Source organism: Branchiostoma lanceolatum, chromosome 14 (assembly GCF_035083965.1).
Source record: "Branchiostoma lanceolatum isolate klBraLanc5 chromosome 14, klBraLanc5.hap2, whole genome shotgun sequence".
NCBI lineage: Eukaryota > Metazoa > Chordata > Leptocardii > Amphioxiformes > Branchiostomatidae > Branchiostoma > Branchiostoma lanceolatum.
The window spans coordinates 9,936,282-9,957,909 of NC_089735.1; the positions used below are offsets into that span (position 1 = coordinate 9,936,282).

Here is a 21,628-nt window from a genome sequence, read left to right on the forward strand (position 1 = left end):
CGAACAATACCGAATATCTTCGAAAGTGCCGAACACTTACGAAGATTGCTGGATGATGAGTTCGAATGTTGGATCGTAGCAACTGCTTACTAGACAATACATATACTGATTGTAGAAGTCCTGTGCTTTACGTCTCTCGGTCTGAAAGATGCAAAATATGAATATAAGTTATTTATTAAACAAGGTCATTTCTTAAAAAAAACCTGCATGGTAAATAAACTATACAACCATTACTTTTGTACTGTAAACGTTTCTAATTTTGCTAATTTCTATGCTGCAAAACACGAGTTCCAAGATCTCGTAGCTCCGTGAAATAATTGCAGTTTCTCATATCATGTCAACCAGATCAATCACATGTGTCTATTAATCACTTCATGTCACTCTACGGTCAATGTGACTAGCAGAGGGGAAATATATAACTGCGAAAACATTGAACCTAATGATATACCTCCCGGTGAATTGGTAGCCTTTTCTATTGACCCCATGACTTGAAATTTCATGTCTGATTAAACTTTGTTCTACCACCTCTGACCACTGCTTCCTGCAACTCGACATGTCTGACCTTTGAGGTCATATCCCCACTCACTTACCCACTGCGGCCTGCCACTCTTCTGGTTGTGTGATGAAAATGTTTACACAAACAAACCTACAAACAACAAAGAAACAAAATCATATCCAGTTGTTTGAGTAATTGCTTTTTTGGTGTATCTCATTACCTGGATGTCTAATCTTCATCGACGTAACAAAGAAACAAGTAGACGCTCTGAAAAATGCCTCCGTACACGGTGTCAACAAACAGACACACAAGAACTGAACAAGGCTTCTCTACACAGAGTCAAAATAACTTTTATATAAATGTTTTTAAGATAGATGCATGTTGCAAAGAGCAGAGAAACTTTTTGCTTTGATTATAATTCAAGATAACAATGCTGCAATAAAGTACCCTATCGTAACTACAGTATGTGACGGAGTCAACAGACATTTCTACATAACTACAGGATCATAATGTAACGTATAAATCCCATGGGCATCATAAAGGTATCAGCTGTCGTGATTTCTTTTAATTGTTGTTACAGGAAATGGCCCGTGCCATAAATCAGATACATTAAAAGGCATTTCACAAAATGCCAGTCATGTTTTGCAAAATATAGTCTTGTCCACACTATGCCCTTTCATACTGTAAAAGCTTCTACTGAAACTGACCTTCATGCATTTCAGGGCTTTAAAAATTGAAAAAGCCATTTCGGACGGGTGACACTCCGGCCATTAAGTAGTCGGTATTTAACAAAATAATGCTTTTCATTAGTGGCGAAAAATGCCAATTACTAAAGCTAAGTAATGAGAAAGGTCACTTTCATTTGAGTGGTATGAAACAAAAAAAAAGAAATGACATTAATGTATTTGAGTTTGGGAATAGGCCGAATGAATTTTATTTTCAATTCATGTAAAATGTGCATTTGGCTCTAAACACATTAACACAATATTTCATATCGACGAGTGACAATGTTAAGTTGTTAAACGCTACGCAGCGTAAATGTATATCTTTGGCTTCGTTTCGTACCATTAGGGTCAGTTTGAAACGATTATCCTGGAATCTAAATATAGAAGATCATTGCACGATGATGGGATTCGCTCTATTTCATTCCGTTTGCCCGAAAGTATAAAAGGCACACTGGCTACCGTGATTCTCTGCTCAACGCCCTAGTCCGGAGAAGGTTCTAACTCGGGACGCACCCTGCGTGTGTGTGTGCCCTAAAGAGGCCGTGGGTAGGGGAGAAGGCTGGCGGTGTGCGTCAGGGTGAGTACTTTTTTATTTTATTTTAAATATAATGTCCTTTCTTATAATTCCACCCAGTATCGTAAAATCCCGACATTAATGAAAGCGTTTTTTAGGTAAACACCTGGTGGTCTTAGATGTTCATACCTCGGGGATTACTGGAATATATCTTTGAATGGTTGTCCATCTATAAGTGACGCTCGTAAGGTACCTAGCTGGTAGCTTAACCATGCAGACGAGAAAAAAAAAAACCAGCGGTGCTGTACACAAGTTATACGCGTATACTAGCAGCACCACCGGAAAGAACATAACACTAGGCAAAATATGTACGAAAGGTACACATACAAGAATTTGAACGCACGGGAAAAATGCCGACTGAAATACTTTCCATATTCACTCAAAAAAGAGAAGTGATATTGAAATACTTTGGTGCAACTGTGTAGAAGGATGCCATGTGAAACAGAAATGCAAGAGAAACAGAATATTTATTTTGTATGAATAAGAGCGGTGGCAAAACAGGCATAGAACAATAAGTTTTTCTAATATCTTTTAAAGTAGCTAGCGTAATATAGCTTACACCTCTGGTCATATCAGTATACTGATACTTTCTCCAGAAATATCAACAAATCAGAAAGGTTGCAGCACCTGTTTGTTTGTTAATATTGCGGGTTCAAGGTAGTCAACTGCTGCATGTCCTTATCCTGGTATTCTAGGGCTTTCTTTCATTCTTCCCAATTTCTCCAGCATATGGTAAGGCTTGGGAACTAACTGAGCAATGTAGACTTCAGTTGTGTTTGTCTCCTGCTAGGCGCTCATAAAAATCAACAGGTTGCTGTCAGATCTATATACCCAGCTTGTTTGAAAGATTGAATTCTGTGAATTGATATTGAGCACAGGTACCTACACCATTGTAGTTTCACACAAAGCCGATATATCTGCCTCTAGAATCCTATTAAGGAGCTGATTATGATTCAAAAAGTTCATATGAGAAAAGCAATCATGCTGTCATGTTGCAGTATAAAGGAATAAAAGAGTAATTTCTGGTTTGTTATTGGTGCAATAAAATCTGGACGTTTGCGATTATCCTTTATTGGATATATAATCAATGTTGTAAAATCAATACTCTAAAATGTATGCAACGTACTATTGTTTATCGCATTCAGGATCAGTGTCAGAATATAAGAGAACAGCCTGAATGAACATGATATAAGTATCAGTTTCGCAGTTGGTAATTTTCATCTATTTCGTACATCTAACAACGATTTCAATTCGCATTACGCTAAGCATATCTGATATCACTGTTTTTTTTTCCTTCAAATTTTTGTAAGTATGTCTTTGTTGACGCTTTGCGATTATATCGTCTCTATTTCGGTGCCAAAAAAAGATGCTTTCGTTTCAATATCTGAGCAGAGAAAGCAGTCATGATAAATCTAACTATTTTTGAAGGTGTAAGCTAATTGAAAGTTCCTCGAGTGTTTGGTAATCAACACTTTGTCACGTTGGTTGTTGTATCTCTGGTGTGTATTTAGTTCTTCGGCATATTGTAGATGCAAAAACCTATTATTTTTACACAATGGCAGCGACATCTCCAATCATCCTATGAATGTTTATACCATATTTTTCTATTTGAATAACTGTCGTTTGAGAAATATGATCCGTTTAGAAGAAGAAACTGCTGTAAAGTTTCAGCAGCTAGACACCGGTTGCACTCACGGTCATACAATTCATTAGAAGCCTCATATGTTCCATTTCTTCGGAAGCGTTGTAAGTAGTGCACTTGGCATCACTTGAAAACTCAACTAGCCATATTCGTCTGGCGTTTTGGCTTCAAGTTGTTTACCAGTGGCAACCTGCCTGTGAATAGTTGAACTAGAAATAAGTTAAATCAGTTCAAATCTTCACATCCCATTTCCTACGAACGCGCTAGGACCTCTGAGTGACAAAAGATTTGAAATATCGCTGAAAAGATAAAGTAAACATTTTCCCTTTTTTCTGTTTCTGATTTAAATAATATTTTTACATCCTGCATACTTAATTATGAAATCAGGGGTAACAAAAATGAAATTTAGGTTGCAGAAAGGTCGCAGCGCGGTCCCCGTCGAGTGGAATGGGGACCTTAGGGGCCGTTTTGCCGGTCTAGTTACCCACTTACTACAATTTGTCTTAATATCGCGGCTAAATTGGCGCAAAGCTCTAACATAATGTGATCCATTACATGTTCATTAGGGAAAGTGGGTATGGCAAAGCCAAAGGTAGAATCAAAGTGCACGTAAAAAGGGTGAAATACATCGAAACGTGCACGTACATTTCAATTGGTTTCACCGCACCAATAGCCTTTAGGGACATTTGTTATGCATATGTGAGCAATTTGACCTTGGGATTGCATTCAAAACCGACGGCTGAATTTTTTACATTTCTTCATACATTTGCGTCTATATCCTTTTTTGCGACTACTGTGTATTGGTACATTTTCTTCAAGCGCTCAAATGTCATGTTGAAGGTATAATTTTTTTGTTTCTGATAATGACATGTTTATATTTTCTTTCAACTAGAGACTGCAACCGCGTAGCAATCGAAAATTTCACAGATCACTGAATTCATTTCATAGGTTGTCGTCTAAATCTTTAAACATATTTACACACATCCAATGTTGGTCGCACAGCAGTTGCCGTCTAGTAAAAAGGAGTGCATGTAAGTTTCTATTTAGTAATAGATTATTAGCGTTTGTTTCATAACGTTTACGATTGGATATTGGCTGAAATCCCTCCTTCCCTAAAAGCTATTAATGCCGATTATTATCTATTACCACTGGTCAGTTCTATTTCATTAAAGCATTTGATTTTCACTCAATATCTTGCAAATTGGACCTTATCAACAACAAGTAACACTTGTTATAATTTGAATTCAGCTGCCGACGTACGCGTGTGTTTCTGATGTTTTTGTGGGGTTCTTTTCTTCAATAGAGGTAAAAAGTTAGTCTGTGGAAGCCCCCGTCCCCTTTTTGCCCGCTCAAAGACGAAATTTTCAAGACCCAGTTCTCAACTTTAACCGAACGAAGGCCCACCTCAAAGGACGTTCCGGAATAACTGTCTATTTTTCAAACTTGATTTTCACTCCCTGCAACGGTATGTTTTACAACGAAAGGCACCATTCAATATAATCCTTATTCCCAAATGCTCTATTCCAAAGTATGGTATGTTTTGGAATACATGCCTTTATGTTCTACTTGGTAGTGTATCACGGCGTGTTTTGGAATAAAGAACTGTTTGGAATACATCTTTAGTCCCAAAAGTTGTATTCAATCGTGTGCCATTTCGTGTTTTGGAGTGCAGAACGTTTTGGAATCCAACGGAGGTCACAAATGTATGATCGTTTTATGTAAGACTAAAAAAAATACAAGTTATATATTCGCTGAAAGTAGCTGTGACACTTTGTAAGGTCATTTACCCTCACTCTAAAGAAGCCTTTTACTCGGGTTGAAAGCAAATTTGAGACGACAGCGCTAACAGCGCTATTTGCACCTTGTTGAAGAGAAATTGATCTAAGCTCTTTTACATAAGCACCACTTTAGCAAATGGAAGACTGAGTAATTGAAGTGATATTACCACGGAAAGAGGTGTAAAAATGAAGCCCATCTCGTAGAGAGAGGGGCTTAGACTAATGACACGTTTTCAGTTTAGAAGTGAGTATGCTGCCGAGGTTAAAGTGTGCCAGGCCTGTGAGCTGTGAAAGCAATGATGCCATCTAAAATGTTCAGCTGTTGCCAATGAGGCAAGACGTAAATTTGTCACTTTGTTTTTGTAAGTTTCGCTTCATTTGTGACGCACTCGGACTAAATACCCTCTCCCGAAGTGCAACATTTATTCTATCTAAGCTAAGGACTTTTGTGCACGGATACATATCGCATGTAAGTTTAATAACCTCAAAGCAGTCTAGTTTTTATTAATGTACGGCCATTGACATCACGCGGTTCATTCACAGATATTGTTATGTTTGGGTACTGTTGTGTTTGTGTTCGTAGGTAGTTTGATAGCATAACTTTCACCCAGCTATAAAAAAACTAACTAACTATAAACTAGGCTAGCATCAATCAAGAAGCTATTGTCGGATTGTTATGGTATTGACAAAAAACAAACAAAAAAAGGATACTGATTATCAGTGTCCAGGCGGTTTCCCTTGGTATTGCGGCTTCCGGAACGTCCAGTATTTGTATCGTATGTTTTGAATATGCTTTGACCAAGATTTTATAGTGCCACCTACCTTATGGGCTCAGGCACAAGTGGTATCAGTTTGGCATCCCTAGCTATCTGCATTTTTGTCTTAAACTCTAAAACGTGATAAATACAGAAATGATCGAATGTTTTTTTTTTCTCATGATTTTAGCTTTGTTTGTAACAATTTCACCTTATCTGGTTTATTGATGAAATCACTCAAGTTTTAAACATCAATTCTTGGTTGTTATGTTTTCATAATTCTTCAGCAACACGTTCGGTAAAACATTTGAAGAGGCTTCCAGGGTTCAGTTCCGGCTGGAGATGAATTGGCTATCTAATCTCTTCACATTACTCCAATCCCACATTCACAGTTGTTTGGAGAGCCTTCTGACGCATTTCGACCTGTGCAGGGATACCTAAGTGCTCCCATCAGCGTTTTGAATTATCTTTTAAGTGAAAGAGTGGCTCTATCCATGCCGTACGTTAATAAGGTCTATTGGGGGACGTTAGGTAATGTCTTCTCAAACGAGGTCTTTCTTCCCGTTCAATTTAATTCTCCAGATAACATATGAGACAGGTTTTACCAGATACTAATTGGCCCAAACGGAACTGTTTTGCAGATGTACGATTTGTCGGGAATGACAACGGGCTGCCCATTAGTTTTCTGATGGAAGCATGGGTGCAAAGCAACCTTTCTGTACGCAAAATGCCACAATATTGTCGTTGGAAGCCACTGGAGCCAACAATTTTGCTAGTGGCTCTTAACTTTTCCTATTTAGAGTCGCTCTACAATAACAATAGCAACAACTGATAGGAAATTGATTCAGAAAACAACAATACTCAAAAAAGAAACAGGACTGTTAAATTAACTTGTGTATAGTTTTTACGTGCCAGAATGATGATATCAAAAAATGACAATGATTACATACGCAAGGTGCTGCAAACTATGCTTTTTAACAAACTGCAAAACTGAAACATTGACATATTTCAATAATTGCTGATGCGTTGAAAACTCTTGCCTGAAGGATTGTTGTTAATATGAAAATAGATACAGTTAAGAAAAAAAGAGATTGTAGAGCATGATGCTACTCTCAACGTGATGCCTTTTTGAAAGCAATACTAAGCCAATAGGAGACGACATAACCCACAATGAATAGTCTTTGATGGTGCCTTTTTTAAGACAACCTATAATTCTTTACACAGGTGTTCTCATTAAAAAAATCAATACTACAAACAGACCGATGTTCTTACAATGTAGCTAATGGTTGAATCTTCTAAGCGAGAAAATTATGCAATTTGTTTTTAGGCTAAATGCAAGAAAGATGACTGATCTCCCGTCGTTTCAACCTCCAACCAATAGTACTGGTATAGAGGAGGAGAATGCTGTGTTTCCAACAGCACTGACAGAATGGATCTCGGAGGTAAGTGTGTCTTTATTTGTTTGTTTGTTTGTTTGTTTGAACTTTGCTTCTTCGTTAGTAGCTCAAATCGGCATGCAGGTCGTTTTTCATTGGAGCAAACAGGTCAAAGTATTTGTATCTATATAGCTGGTACATTGTATATCCTTCGGCGCAACACAACATCTTCACAGGAACGCGGCGCTAGGCAGCTGGTTATATTGTACCGAACGACCTGTCACATCAAGATCTACCCTTTGCAAATCTACACTGCACGAAATGGCCTCGTATCCCGGCGTATACGTACAGGGATTCCTCCGGAAATATTCCATATCCCGGTGCGGATTTAGCGTATCCGTTAAAACTAACGGAAACGCTAAATCCGCACCGGGATATGGAATATTTCCGGAGGAATCCCTGTACGTATACGCCGGGATACGAGGCCATTTCGTGCAGTGCTAACTGCATGCTTTGTTCAAAGCTATCTAATGACGATGCCTCTACAGTACTTGACGGTACTAACGAGTTCTAGGAAAATACGAATGTTTAAACACATCAATCCCAGGTTGACAAGCAGGACATAAGCCGTTCATTTGTTTGCAGTATTTTTAGAATATGTTGTTATCAAACAACTCCAGTCTATACATTGCGTGGATAAAACTTATTTTACCCTTGAGGCCAATTTGTACGGTGTATGGCATTACAGACTGTCCTTAAATGCTACATGGCAACAATCGGTTGTGGATATATATATCGGTACTGATTCTTTGGGGCTCATGTAGATATGCTGTACTTTGCGCTGCAAAGCGGACATTTTATAGTCAATGTTAATTTCGTTCAATTAAAATGCTTCGATAGATGACATTAGAATCGTATATAATATCATATTACTAGGATAAAAATTATAAACCATCGAATATTATGTTGAACTAGAGTTCCACGACCTCATACCTTCGCCAAATGATTGTAACCTTTATGACTGATGTATTTAGGAGTGTTTCTCATCAATCATAAACCATACCAGTTGATCGCCTTCACCCAAATAACAGAAGTTGTCCAAAGTATGAGCTTATCAAAGAAGGCTATGCTAACATTTATCATTAATTATGCAAATTAGGTCCTTATTAGCATAATTTGATTCAAGTATGATATTGCCATCATTTACCTGTAACTTACGCCTACAATTGCATATCTTCTATCTATTAACATTCCTCTCTTCCTCAGCTACAAATGTCACATATTTGAATAGTCATCTCATGGAACACAGCGGGTTTTTAAAATTGTCTCCTTAGTTATGCGAATTAGAATCTGATTTGCATAATGCGCAGAATCTGATTTGCATAATCATGGTCCAATCATACTTAAGCTATCTACATACCAAAAACCATGACCATCCATCAAGCCCATCTTGAGTTACGTTTGACGAACGCTTCTGAACGTCTTGAACGACCAGGAACGTTGTTCATTGCGACGACCAGGAACGCCCGATTCCAAATCTTCCAAATCTTCAAAATCCTCCGGAAATTTCAAATCTTCAAAATCTTCAGAATCTTCCAGATCTTCCAGAAATTTCGGATATTCCGGAAATTCCGGAATTCCGGATATTCCGGAAATTCCGGATATTCCGGATATTCAGGATATTCGGGATATTCCGGAAATTCCGAAAATTCCGAATATTCCGAAAATTCCGGAAATTCCGGATATTCGAAATCTTCCAAACGTTTTTGGTTTTTGGTGAAATCTTCCAAATCTTATTTTTGCTTTATTGGTATCATAACTTCATGTTTACTACAGAAAATAAGGCAATTTGTTGGCATGATTAGCCAGTTGTATCAGAGAATCAAAGTTTTTGTGGGAAAGAAATATGCTGTTGTCATCGGCAAATAGCATAGAATAACGTATGTTCTGTTGACGTTTGACGTTTGACGAACGCTTCTGAACGTCTTGAACGACCAGGAACGTCGTTCATTGCGACGACCAGGAACGCCCGATTCCAAATCTTCCAAATCTTCAAAATCCTCCGGAAATTCCAAATCTTCAAAATCTCCAGAATCTTCCAGATCTTCCAGAAATTTCGGATTTTCCGGATATCCCGGAAATTCCGGATATTCCGGAAATTCCGGATATTCCGGATATTCCGGAAATTCCGGATATTCCGGATATTCCGGACCGGATATTCCGGAAATTCCGGATATTCCGGAAATTCCGGATATTCCGGATATTCCGGATATTCTGGATATTCCGGAAATTCCGGATATTCCGGATATTCCGAAAATTCCGGATATTCCGAAAATTCCGGATATTCCGGAAATTCTAAATCTTCCAAACGTTTTTGGTTTTTGGTGAAATCTTCCAAATCTTCCAAATCTTATTTTTGCTTTATTGGTATCATAACTTCATCTTTACTACAGAAAATAAGGCAATTTTTGTTGGCTTGATTAGCCAGAGAATAAAAGTTTTTGTGGGAAAGAAATACGCTGTTGTCATCGGCAAATAGCATAGAATAACGTATTGTTCTGTTACGAACCAAGTGCATAGAATAATGTAAGACGGGTCAAGTGTCACATAACAGATAAGGTGAGCAGAACTAAAGCATGAACGTCGTATATCGTGTTTCTTTTTGAGCTCCAGTGCAATTCATTTACGCCTCGAGATGTGCCCACCAGGAGCATGCCTGATGTCCGACCGTCTTTCGCGGGGCATTTGGCAAGGCCCTGTCCTGTACAAGAGCAACTGACGGGTACCTGTCAAAAACCTGCCAACGAAGGTGACAAACCTTTACAAAAATGCCACCGAGTGCCCACCGAGTGCCCACCGGAGCAACCCGGGATCCCAGCATGCAGGGTATCGCGAAGGAAACTTTTAGTTGTGACCACGACAGCCGGTGCCCCCCAGACGTCAGAACCAAGCCGGGGCTACATCCCCGATGTGACCGTAGCATTAATAACACTAACAACTCAACCAATTTGGAAAGTCTGATCTATAGTTCCTACATGGAAATAGGAAGCTAACATGTTGTTGCCTAGGTCCCCTCTCCCACCACACGACCTGGCCCGCTTGACGTCATACATGACCCCATGATCACATGATCGCCGCCTTCCTAACGTTTATCAAATAAAGAAAATTCTCTCTTAACCGCATCTTGTGAAATAGAGTCCCGAATACTATATTACGTAATGAATACGAACCTTCTTTTTCTGCTCGCGATCTTCTAACTTTCGCTCCTCTGATGCTAACCTTGACCTCTTCTTTCCCCCCATGTTGTCACGACTTTCGATAAGAGGTTACAAATCTCTAAAATCGCTAAGAAATGTGCTGTTTTCTGACACAAAGAACTTCTCGCAAATGTAGCTATAATCCTTCTGGATCCTTCTGGGCCCCGGGTAGACGGTCATGTAAGTTAAATATGTTAATGTAATCATTATGTTAATGAGGCATCCTGCATGATTTCTGGCTGATATTGTTAACCTTTACTTAGCTTCCTAATGATACAAGAATGAAATTCCAATCTTTTACAATTGTGGTATTTTCAATTAGTATTTTCTTATTAATTATGCAAAATAGGTAGCTATTAGCATCATCGGTATCTATCGATACCTCTCTCTTTTTCAACTATATATGTCACGTGTTTGAGAGTCCTATTTTGAAAGGCAGCAGATTTATAAACTTTCCTTACTAATTATGCAAATTAGCTCCTGATTTGCATAATGAGTATTCGATTATGTAAAGCATTAATCAAGCTATCTACATACCATAAATCAAGACGATCCGTTGACCATAAGTCAAGTTATTCATGTCCAAAGGTCAAAACAAATAAATCGAAAACTCCCGCTGCAGCTCCAAACAAGCCGCTAGAGGGCCCAAACGTACACAACTTACTTCATGTGGCATGGACTATTCACCACACAAAAATCATGACCGTAGCACTTGCAGAAAATTTGACCTCAGACTTTGGAGCTCTGCTGCAGTACCTTAGGTGCCCGCTAGGAGGCCCATCATTGAACTTGACCTTCTCCTTTAATAAACTTACCTATTCACTAAATATCGTGCACAGCCATCAACAGTTTCTCGAGTTATCCTGTCAACAAGCAAATACACATACATAAACAGCCCACTGCAGTACCGCAGGAAAATGCCAGGTGACTCATTTTTGAACTTGACCTCTGTTATCACAATCTCTACGTACCCACCAAAAATCATGCAGGTCCATCAACAATACATCGAGTTATGTTGTCTACATACAAACATACTAACATAAAAAGTCCACTGGAGCACTTAAGGAAAACGCCAGGTGAACCATTTTCGTACATGACCTTTGTTTCTACAACCGCCACTTACCTACCAAAAATCAGCAAGATCCGTCAAAGTTTTCTTGACTTATGATCTTGACATACATACGGACCCACTTTACAGCTGGCGTAACAGATAACATAACGTACCTTCCCGTGAAGGCATACCTTCCCGGCGAAGGTAATCATTGATTCTGTATATAACATACATTATATTGATACTGTAGTAATCACATTGTAACGATAGTTTAGCATAAAATCAGTTATAAGAAATGTCATGCAATGATAAAATTGTACTTGTTATCTTCTCATTTGCATGAATTGCTAAGAATTGCATATTCTTAACATGTATATAGATAGGCAATCAAGTTGGAGAGGTGGCACTTAAACTTCTGGCAGGAGAGGGTGACGGTATGGAGGTAACGCCGACGCCGGGATGTACCGGAAACGCCAGCGTGTGCAACGGGACGGACTCCGGCGGCGGCGGCGTGGTGTGGGACATCCCGCCGCTAGCTCACTACATCGTCGGTACGGCTGTGTTCTGCGTCGGCTGTTGCGGGATGTTCGGCAATGCTGTGGTGGTGTACTCATTCATCAAGTAGGTGAAATGTTATTAACTTCACCACGAAAATTACTAGTATGTCTTCGGGTATCTGTATCCGTCTGTGTGTGTCAGTTTGTGAACACCATAACTCTAGTAGTCGTGTATGGATATCTATATGCCAATTTGCATTGCTCCCTCCTGTGACGTACACTATGGAATAGTCCCTTGATATTTTTGGCAGCTGGTGCCTGGAATCTGGGACAACAGTGCACCGTTGAAGAAAGTTTACTAGTGCAGTTTTATATCTCCATAGTCTTTTGCATTGTAATGAAACAAATGGCGGTGGTATAAGTTCGTGAAACTCTAGTGTGTGTATTTTTCATTTGTAAAACAAATAGAAATATTCTTATTTCTTTTCTGGCTTAATCTTTGTCTGCATCTTTGTAGGAAATATGTTGTCATTTCCCCTACATAAATAAAAAGTGCCTTTAATTGTTTGTCTAGTTGACGTTATTTCATTGGTGTACCTGTTGATAATTGTTAACTGTATGATTTGCATTTTGTTGTTTCAGGCAAAAGAAATTGAGGACGATGAACAATTACTTTGTTATCAATTTGGCAATCAGTGACTTTTTCATGAATTTTTTCGAAATGCCCATATTTGCCGTAAACTCCATGGCCAATAGGTGGTTGCTAACGGATGTAGGTAGGTCGATTTAAATCTGACTGGACAACAGTCTCTGTCGCTTTGCTTCACCTCCTCTTGACTATCTTCTCTTCTCTTCTTCACTGTCTCTTCTCTCTGTCAGAGCTAAAGGCTTACGGACTCCTGCTAACTTCTTCATCGTCAACCTTGCACTCAGCGACTTACTCATGAACCTCACAAACATGCCCCTCTTTGCCGTTAATTCGGCTTTCCAACGATGGCTTCTCAGTGATTTCGGTGGGTCTGCTTTTAACAAAGGCAAATTGCTGTATCCAGTGTACAGAATATCCAGTTTAGAGCTGGCTTTTGATTTGATTCCATTTTTAAAAGCTGATAAGGTCCATTTTAACTGATGTTAACCATTAGACCAGGTAGCGTTAAAGGTGATTAGATGTAACATTTTGCAACTAAGATAACATTGTTTACCCAAAGACGTCTGTACAATAGATAATCTATTGTCCAAGGTCCATCCTAGAATAACTATTTTTTCAATGCATTGAATAAAAATGACCGAGTATGCCATGGTACATGTAACAATTACACTACACCAGAACACTCTCCATTCTATTTCTCACATTTTGTCTTCGACTTTGCTTATTCTTATTATCGGATGTTGATATCTTGTCTTTATACTGTGACTTCATACTGTATACTTCATACTTTTATGCTTCATACTTAATATGTTATACGTTTATACTTTTGTCTTTTATACTTTATACTTTTGTCTTTATACTGTGATTATTATTATGGGTTTAATTTATAAAATAAAACATGTTCGCTCACTACTTTTTGGATTCCTATTTATGAGTCTTTGTTTTTAATGTTCCGATTTGTTTCCCCCAACTATTCATGTTGCCAACCTCATTTAATTTCTAATTAAAGCTTGCGAATTGTACGGCTTCGCCGGAGGACTGTTCGGGTGTCTCTCTATCAACACCCTGATGGCAATCTCCATGGACCGGTATCTCGTCATCACCAAGCCATTTCTGGTTATGCGGATTGTCACCAAGCAACGGGTTAGTTAAAGACAACCGAATCAATATTAGTGCCCAAAAAATGGAAATGAAATAATGCTGAAATCTTTATGGTTGTGACATTTACTAACACTGTTTAGATCACTTGTGTAATAACTTCATACTTTGAGCATTTTAAAACCTCGCAAAAACGTGCCGTACGATGATCCCTTAGTTTCAAAACCGGACGATTTTCAGTGAGTTCTCACATCACAACAGCAGCGTATTTTGAATCATGGGCGTCGCTATACATTGTGATAATGTTGTTTGAACTAGTCATGTATAGAAATGACTAAATAAATAGACTTCCAAAAGTCAAAATTTTCGGGCTTTAATATTGCCTGGGTTTCCTTTAATTTCCATAATATGGCTGACCGGTGAACTCCAATATCTATGTTTATCTGGCTAAAAAACGTCTTAAATTTACTACATGATCAAATATATCTTATTTTATATGGAAATGTTTAGTATCAATTTGAAACGATTATAATTTGTTCGTTTTTCATTTCACCCATAAAATGATATATCAAAGTAAATTTACCTTTGTTTCAATGTATTCATGATAAGCTTTTGCTGCATGGTAATTTGCTTATATAAGATTGTTTCTAGACGTAATGACTTATTGAATTAAATAAAAGGTACACAAAGTAATGTCTGACCACGTTTATCATGATAAATACCCCCAGATGACCTCGCAAGGGGCAAACTATTTATGATTCTAGCTCTCAGAATCTTTGGCAATAGCCTTATGATAACTATTCTTCTAAAGGTGATGTTTGCCATTCTCCTGCTGTGGGTGTGGTCCCTAGTGTGGTCTCTGCCTCCTCTGTTCGGATGGGGCGCTTATGTATCCGAAGGATTCGGTAGGTGACTGGTAAATCAAATGCACCTTTCTCACGCAGAGGACATGATGGAATTAGGACGAGGCAAAGCACAGAGATAATTTACAAACTTAGTTTTCCTACCAAATCACACTAACTTTGATAATACGATATCCAATTATCAATTTTATAGCTAGTGTAATGCGCATAAAAGATGCAGCAATTTAGAGCCACTTTGTCGTCTCATAGTCAACGCCCTCATCCGCCTAAACGTAGAAATGCAAAATAAAAACATAGATATGTAGACATTTGAAGGTCATGCAGCCATTTCTTCATTGGCCGATTCTCCAATTATCATGCAATTATTTGTTGAACTGCTGATGGACAGTTAGGATCAGTCTTGGAATGTTTGCCGCAAAGGCATTGTTTTAATTCTATCATGTTCGCCGCGTGATAAAGGTGTATACAATGGATGTACTGACCTAACGTATATGGACTGCTGAAAATGAACAGATCTTATATAGATTCTATGTTAAATAATTTTTCTTTCTGTATATTCTGTAATTTAGCAATAAGCATTCTTACGCTGTTGAATTCACGGTACATTTGTTTGCTATCACATTACGTCAGTAATAATCTGTGTGTATTGCCGTTTTGGTCATTTACCATACGTGTTGCTATCATCTAAAACGGTACCTCTGCTTTACACCTTCAAGTAGATTACAGTCCTCATCAATAAGTAAGTGTCCATCTCTATGTGAGTAGATTAAACCTAGCATTCTCGGCTTACGCCACTGGTGAACAAAACCTGTGTGCTACGCCCAAATGTGGTTTTCCCTGTTTCAGTACAAATAAAACAAAACAAAATAAGACAAAACGAACGATGCCACTATATTACAGGAACAAGCTGCTCTTTCGACTACATGACGCCGAAACTGAGTTTCCACATCTTCACGTACTTCATCTTCTTCACCATGTACTTCATCCCCTTGGGTGTCATCATCTACTGCTATTACAACATCTTCGCCACCGTCAAGTCAGGAGACAAGCAGTTCGGCAAGGCCGTCAAGGAGATGGCACACGAAGATGTGAAGAATAAGGTATATGTAAATGCAATATCGTGTTTGTGAATGAAATGTCGAGTTTGTGAATGAAATGTCGAGTTTGTGTATGGAGGCAAGTGAATTATCTAGCAAATAACAAACAAAACTGTGACAAACAACAATAGCTCATTCATAAGCTTAATAATCATTATATTATTATTATTATTATTAATAATCATTATTACATATTAATCATCATATTATTATCATTATTAAATGTTGATGATACATGGTGATTATGATGTTGACTATGCATAATGATGATGCACACTGATGTCGATGATGATGTTGATGATGCACAATAAGGTAAACAAAAGAGTAGTAACAATGAGGAAGAAGTACCAAACGCTGTTCACGCTTGCATTTACGAAGACACCTATGACGTCTGATTATGAGATAACTACAGTGTTCAATTTACTTATGTGGTCTGAGTGTATAGATTTCAAACTAAATGCCTCACGTTTTGGTTAATTAATTGGGTAGAAGTATCCTAACCTGTACTTGTATGGAGACAAACCAGTATTGTGAATTCTGGTTGGAATCTGACCCGTTAATATACATGACCATGCCAAAAGGTTTTGAAATAATGCTATAACAATGAGATCAAAAGTTAATATCATCACACATGTTGCACTTATTCTGAAACAGGTTTTACCCCAAATTTTCGCCTTATACAACACCAGTCTTTGTAAAGGAATGAGCGATCCTTCACTGAGATGACGTCACGTTATGCAGATAAGACACATGACTCGATGAGCAGTGGATCATAAATTGCAGAAAGTGACGTCATCTCTGTGACGGATTGCTCATTCCTTGACAAAGACTGATATTGTACGGTCGAAAATTTGGGTGAGCTCAATGTTTTGGTTTGAAATTACAGTTAAAATCTGTTTCAGAATGATTTCTACCAACACAGATGTCCTTTCAAGCTATGTTGCATTTATTCCAAAGGCTCAACAAGAGCGGCAGCGTAAAAATGAGATCAAGACCGCAAAGATTTCCTTCATTGTCATCACCCTGTTCATTTCGGCATGGACCCCATACGCCGTGGTCGCCGCGCTAGGGACGCTGGGATACCAACACTTGGTGACGCCATATTTGCAGTCCATTCCTGCCGTGTTTGCCAAGTCGTCTGCCGTGTACAACCCTATTGGTGAGTTTTGTGATTGTTTTATGTCTAGAGAGCTTGTCAGCTTAACGTAAAGCCATAATTTGCAGTATTTCTAATGTCTATAATGAGCAAGGTCTAGGACGCCACAAACAAGTAAATAGCTATTTTACGTGACGTCATCCTCGTGTCCGCCGCCATGTCGGTGTGTTTATTTGCATTTCAGTGAATCAGTTCTAAAGCGACATCTAAAGATCTTAAACCTTCTAACCACCATCAAATGTTTACAACTTAAGAAAGAGAATACCAGAATAATATCTATCATATAAAAGCCTGATTGAACCCGAGAATGCTTCATCCATGATAATTGAAACGCAAATAGAGACACCAACATGACGGGAATGTAAAGTTAGTGAATACGCTTTAATCTTTTTTCATTGTCATGGTACGTGCCGTTTCAGTGTACGCCATCACCCATCCGAAGTTCCGCGCGGCAGTGAAGAAGCACATCCCGTGCCTGTCAGGCTGCCTGCCTGCCGATGAGGAGGAAACCAAGACCAAGACCCGCGGAGCCACCACATCAGCCTCCATGAGCATGACCCAAACCACTGCTCCCGCCGTAAGAATCTTATTTTTACTCACTTTGCTTTCATCAGTTTTCTATGCAGGGCCTCTTCCGTGGCTTATACAACATACATTGGGGAGGCTCTGCTAAATCGGGCTGAGGTTTCAACTTTTGTAGGCGTAACCTCCAACCGGTTGTCAGCCAGTCAGAGAATCGGGTTTACCTAAAGAAAACATTCAGGTGATTCACTGACTGCCACTAAAGTGGAAAATTCACCCTGGTTTAGTAGGGCCTCCCAATGTATGTTGTATAGACTGTGGGCGAGGCTCTGTGTAGGAGAATGGCTTTGGTTCAATTTAGAGTTTTTTTTCATTTCTGATGTCATTGCCTTTTATAATTTCAAATTACTCATTCATTCTTATTATCAATTTTTTCTAACTTATCACGTCATTAGTTACCGTTGACCGTTTTGTTGTGTTGTACCAGTTGATCCCGATATCCGTGTACTTGATTTATATTCAGTTTCACATTTCCTTGATTTAGATGAGCAAGTTCCCATACTCTTACTTGAATCTTATATCTGTATCATGTGTGTTACAATTTGTCAGTATGTTTTTCTAATGCCTTTAATTTCTCATCAGCATGATCCGCAGGCAAGTGTGGACTCCACATCTAGCGTGTCAGTCGACGACAGCAGCGGCGTTTCCCGACAGGACACAATGATGGTTAAGGTGCGTGACGTACTAACTTATAGGTACATTTTAATTCAAAGATCCATTTATAAGGCCGTAAATACAGTAGTTTGTTAATTCACTGTGTCTTAGGCACAATTTTTGAAAGAGAAGCCCATCCATGTGCTTTCATTGACTTAACCCTCGGAACCGAAGTCGTGTACCCATTTTGAAACCTTGGTGGAGTGAGAAAGGTAGTGTGAAGCATATTTACCAACTACATAACGTCTACCAGAATTGCTAGGAATAGACTCTATGACTTCTAGTCATGACCTTTAAACGTTCGCTGTCCAATATCAAAGCGATGATGTACATTATAATCATAGACTTTAAAAAATGGTACATTCCCTGATTAGTTCGACATTTTTATAAGAGTATGGAAGTTAAACACGCATTACTAACGATGAACTAGCCCACTGCTGTAGAGACTTAAACAGAGCTGTGTATGTGTGGCCCAAGGGCTCGAATCGAAGATGGGCACCGCCATAGGCTCCACCAATTATAAGTAGCGCGGGATGATTTTATCTAAGTGTTGCTTTTCCTCTTTGATCCATGCTCCAGGTGGAAGTGGACAAGCGCATGGAGAAGGCTGGCGGAGGTGCGTCCGATAGCGCTCCGAATGAGGGAGCCAGCGTGCCCACTGTTTCTGCTCAGATCGAAGTGCGGCCCTCTGGAAGCGTGACTACTAAAGCTGAAGTGATTCCTTCACCACGGACTGCAGCAGTGGCAACTGGCTCATCGGCAAGCCCTGTTCCTAAGGTATCACAAATCATGCTAAAGAGGGAGGGTGCACTATTGAATCCTCAATAGATTTGGCTAGTGTAAACTATGTAAGGTCTAAGTGTGCAGCAAGCTGCCATTCTGCTTATATCTATGTGGGAGGATGTCAGGACATTGCAGAAAATCAGAGAAGTCGTGGAACAATACAGAAGGGAGTATGTAAAAACAAATCGGTTCATGAATACTGGCGTACCTAGGAAACAGTTTTTACTAGTCCAAAGCGAGAATTACATGTTTACATAGTACAGTGGAATCCAGCTATTTGCATTACTGTTAATAGCATAGTTCGGGGATATGCATAAAATTATGAAAACCTAAACCATTTCCCATTCACTTCATTATAAATATTATGGCATAATTGCATTAGCCATTTTTGCATACTCCTGCTATTTGCATGAAATAATGCCAATGGCAGCAGGAAAACCGGTTGAACAGGTCAAAGTTGCTCACTCTTAAGGATCATATGCAAATGTCATTCAAATGTAAATCGAGTATGGATAGTTTCTATGGTGAGACAACTCCATAGGAACTGTTGTTATCCTTTGTGTTTTGAAAAAGCTGTTGCGACTCCATTGTCATCTGCTGTGATAGGATACAGAAAAATAGAACTGCCAATTTTTAGCTGAGTTTGCCATCCTTTGTGCTCAACATGCGTAAATATATCCTCAACTCTGATCTGACGCTACTCTTTATTGTTTGTTTTTGTGTGTGTTGGATCAAAACATGCTCCAGTTAGACAGGGGAGTCATCAAGTTTCACCATTTCAACTTTTAGGCAACTGTTTCCTTTAAGCCTTTAGCTAAAGCTTATTGTCACATATTTTCCAAACCAAATCTTTGTGAGCAGACTGAGCGCCCTACCCATATCTACGTATGAAGCATCCATAATTGAATACTCATTTCTTCGACATAAAGTCTTTCTTAATCCAGTGTACACATTAGATTAGTAAAAGGAAACTATATCTACGGCCGCTTACGACTGATTTATGTTTCTTTTATCAAGGTTATGGAACTAAGATCCTCTGCCGATTTGGAGAGTGCCGCTATTCCAGGAAAGATACCGACCCCCCTCCCAAGCCAGCCAATAGCAGCGCCGATTGAACGTCACATGGCCGCCATGGCTGATGAGCCTCCTCCTAAGCCTAGAGGAGTGGCCACTACAGTCAACGTGCGACGCACCGAGAGCGGCTACGACCGCACTCAGGACAGCCTACGGAAAAAGGTGATACCTTCTTCTCGAGCTTCCTACGCTTGTAGTCATATACATGTTTTCTAACCGATGCGCAGTCGGGAAGCTCACCAGCTGTTTTTTCTTGTATTGTTTCCTAAATTTGTCAACTTGGTTTCTCCAAGTTACATTTATATGTTATCGTTTAGGTTGTAATATTTTGCTGTTTATCTAATTTGCCTTTAAAAAACTGCCTACTTGAAAATACATGAATGCCTTTGAGGGGAAAAAAAATCTATTCGAACCGGAGGACATCCCACGTACTGGTATGCAAGTATCATACTCGTACCGGGTGGCATATAATGCCTAGGCTCAAAGCGAAACATTTTGTCGCCTACAGAACAACTTTGTCACCGTTGGCTTCGCAGATCATTTCGTTAAAAAAACAATTAACTGTAAAGCGTTGCTGAGGAAATTTCGTCCCACATTTCTGCAGGCGGTTGGTGATACGCAGAGCAGCTTTACTCGGAGTCGCTCTTTCAACTCGACGAAGGACCAATTCGCTTCCGAACGACAGACACCGCTTAACCAGCCTAAGGAGATATACACCACCGACATGGCAAAGAATACCCGGCAGTCCCCCAACAAACAAGAGTACGACAACCCCGCTTTTGATGCAGGTATCACTGAGATTGACACCGACTCAGAGAACGAGACAGAGGGCTCGTATGACATGCTCTCTGTTCGCTTTCAGGCCATGGCAGAAGAGCCCCCTGTTGAGACATACAGGAAAGCCAGCGACGTGGCTATCAATCTTGGCAAAGCGTCTCTGATGCTAACCGAGGCACACGATGAGACGGTTTTGTGATTTTGTTGGCCGCATAGGTTGCAAAATTTCAAAAATGAAATAGAAGAAAAAAAGACGACGGAATTGATACTTACATCCTTCAAATTCTGTCAGTGTAAGAATTATGACACCAACCCCGGTGTATTACACCGAAGGATGGTAAACCGGTCAATGGATGAAGATTCTTTGAGATATTCATTTCAACTGCGACATAACATCTCTGGTTGTAAAAATGTTTCAAAAAGGCACTAAATGGACACAGTTTGTAATTTACAACACCGAAGGATGAACAACAGATAAACTATAATCTAAATCACCTGTTTTTGCTACTTGTCCTTCGAAGTAAAAGTGTGATATTCTGAAAAGTCGAAGGTATCAAAGCTGCATACTAGAAATATCTTCATTAGGGGAATTGTTGAGGTAAAATATGATCTTTCGAATTCCTTACGCCAAGTCGCTAATATATATTGCAATTCATTCTAAAATCCATGAACAGTAGGCATTATAAGGATGAATACCTAATATGATTTTGTTCGATAATTTAATGTTTCATATAGTTGAGTTAA

At 39.2% G+C, this 21,628-nt stretch overlaps 1 protein-coding gene across 1 annotated transcript; it reads left to right on the forward strand.

Moving 5' to 3' along the window:
* The first annotated feature begins 1,705 nt into the window (after positions 1-1,705).
* LOC136448620 (melanopsin) lies at positions 1,706-21,117 on the forward strand. Its single transcript, XM_066448259.1, has 13 exons — positions 1,706-1,798; positions 7,298-7,412; positions 12,034-12,275; positions 13,031-13,164; positions 13,810-13,943; positions 14,710-14,803; positions 15,662-15,861; positions 16,816-17,017; positions 17,434-17,591; positions 18,179-18,268; positions 18,830-19,027; positions 20,051-20,269; positions 20,712-21,117. The coding sequence occupies exons 2-13, from the start codon at positions 7,314-7,316 to the stop codon at positions 21,081-21,083; spliced, it is 2,142 nt and encodes a 713-aa protein (XP_066304356.1). The 5' UTR covers positions 1,706-1,798; positions 7,298-7,313; the 3' UTR covers positions 21,084-21,117.
* The last annotated feature ends 511 nt before the right edge of the window (positions 21,118-21,628 follow it).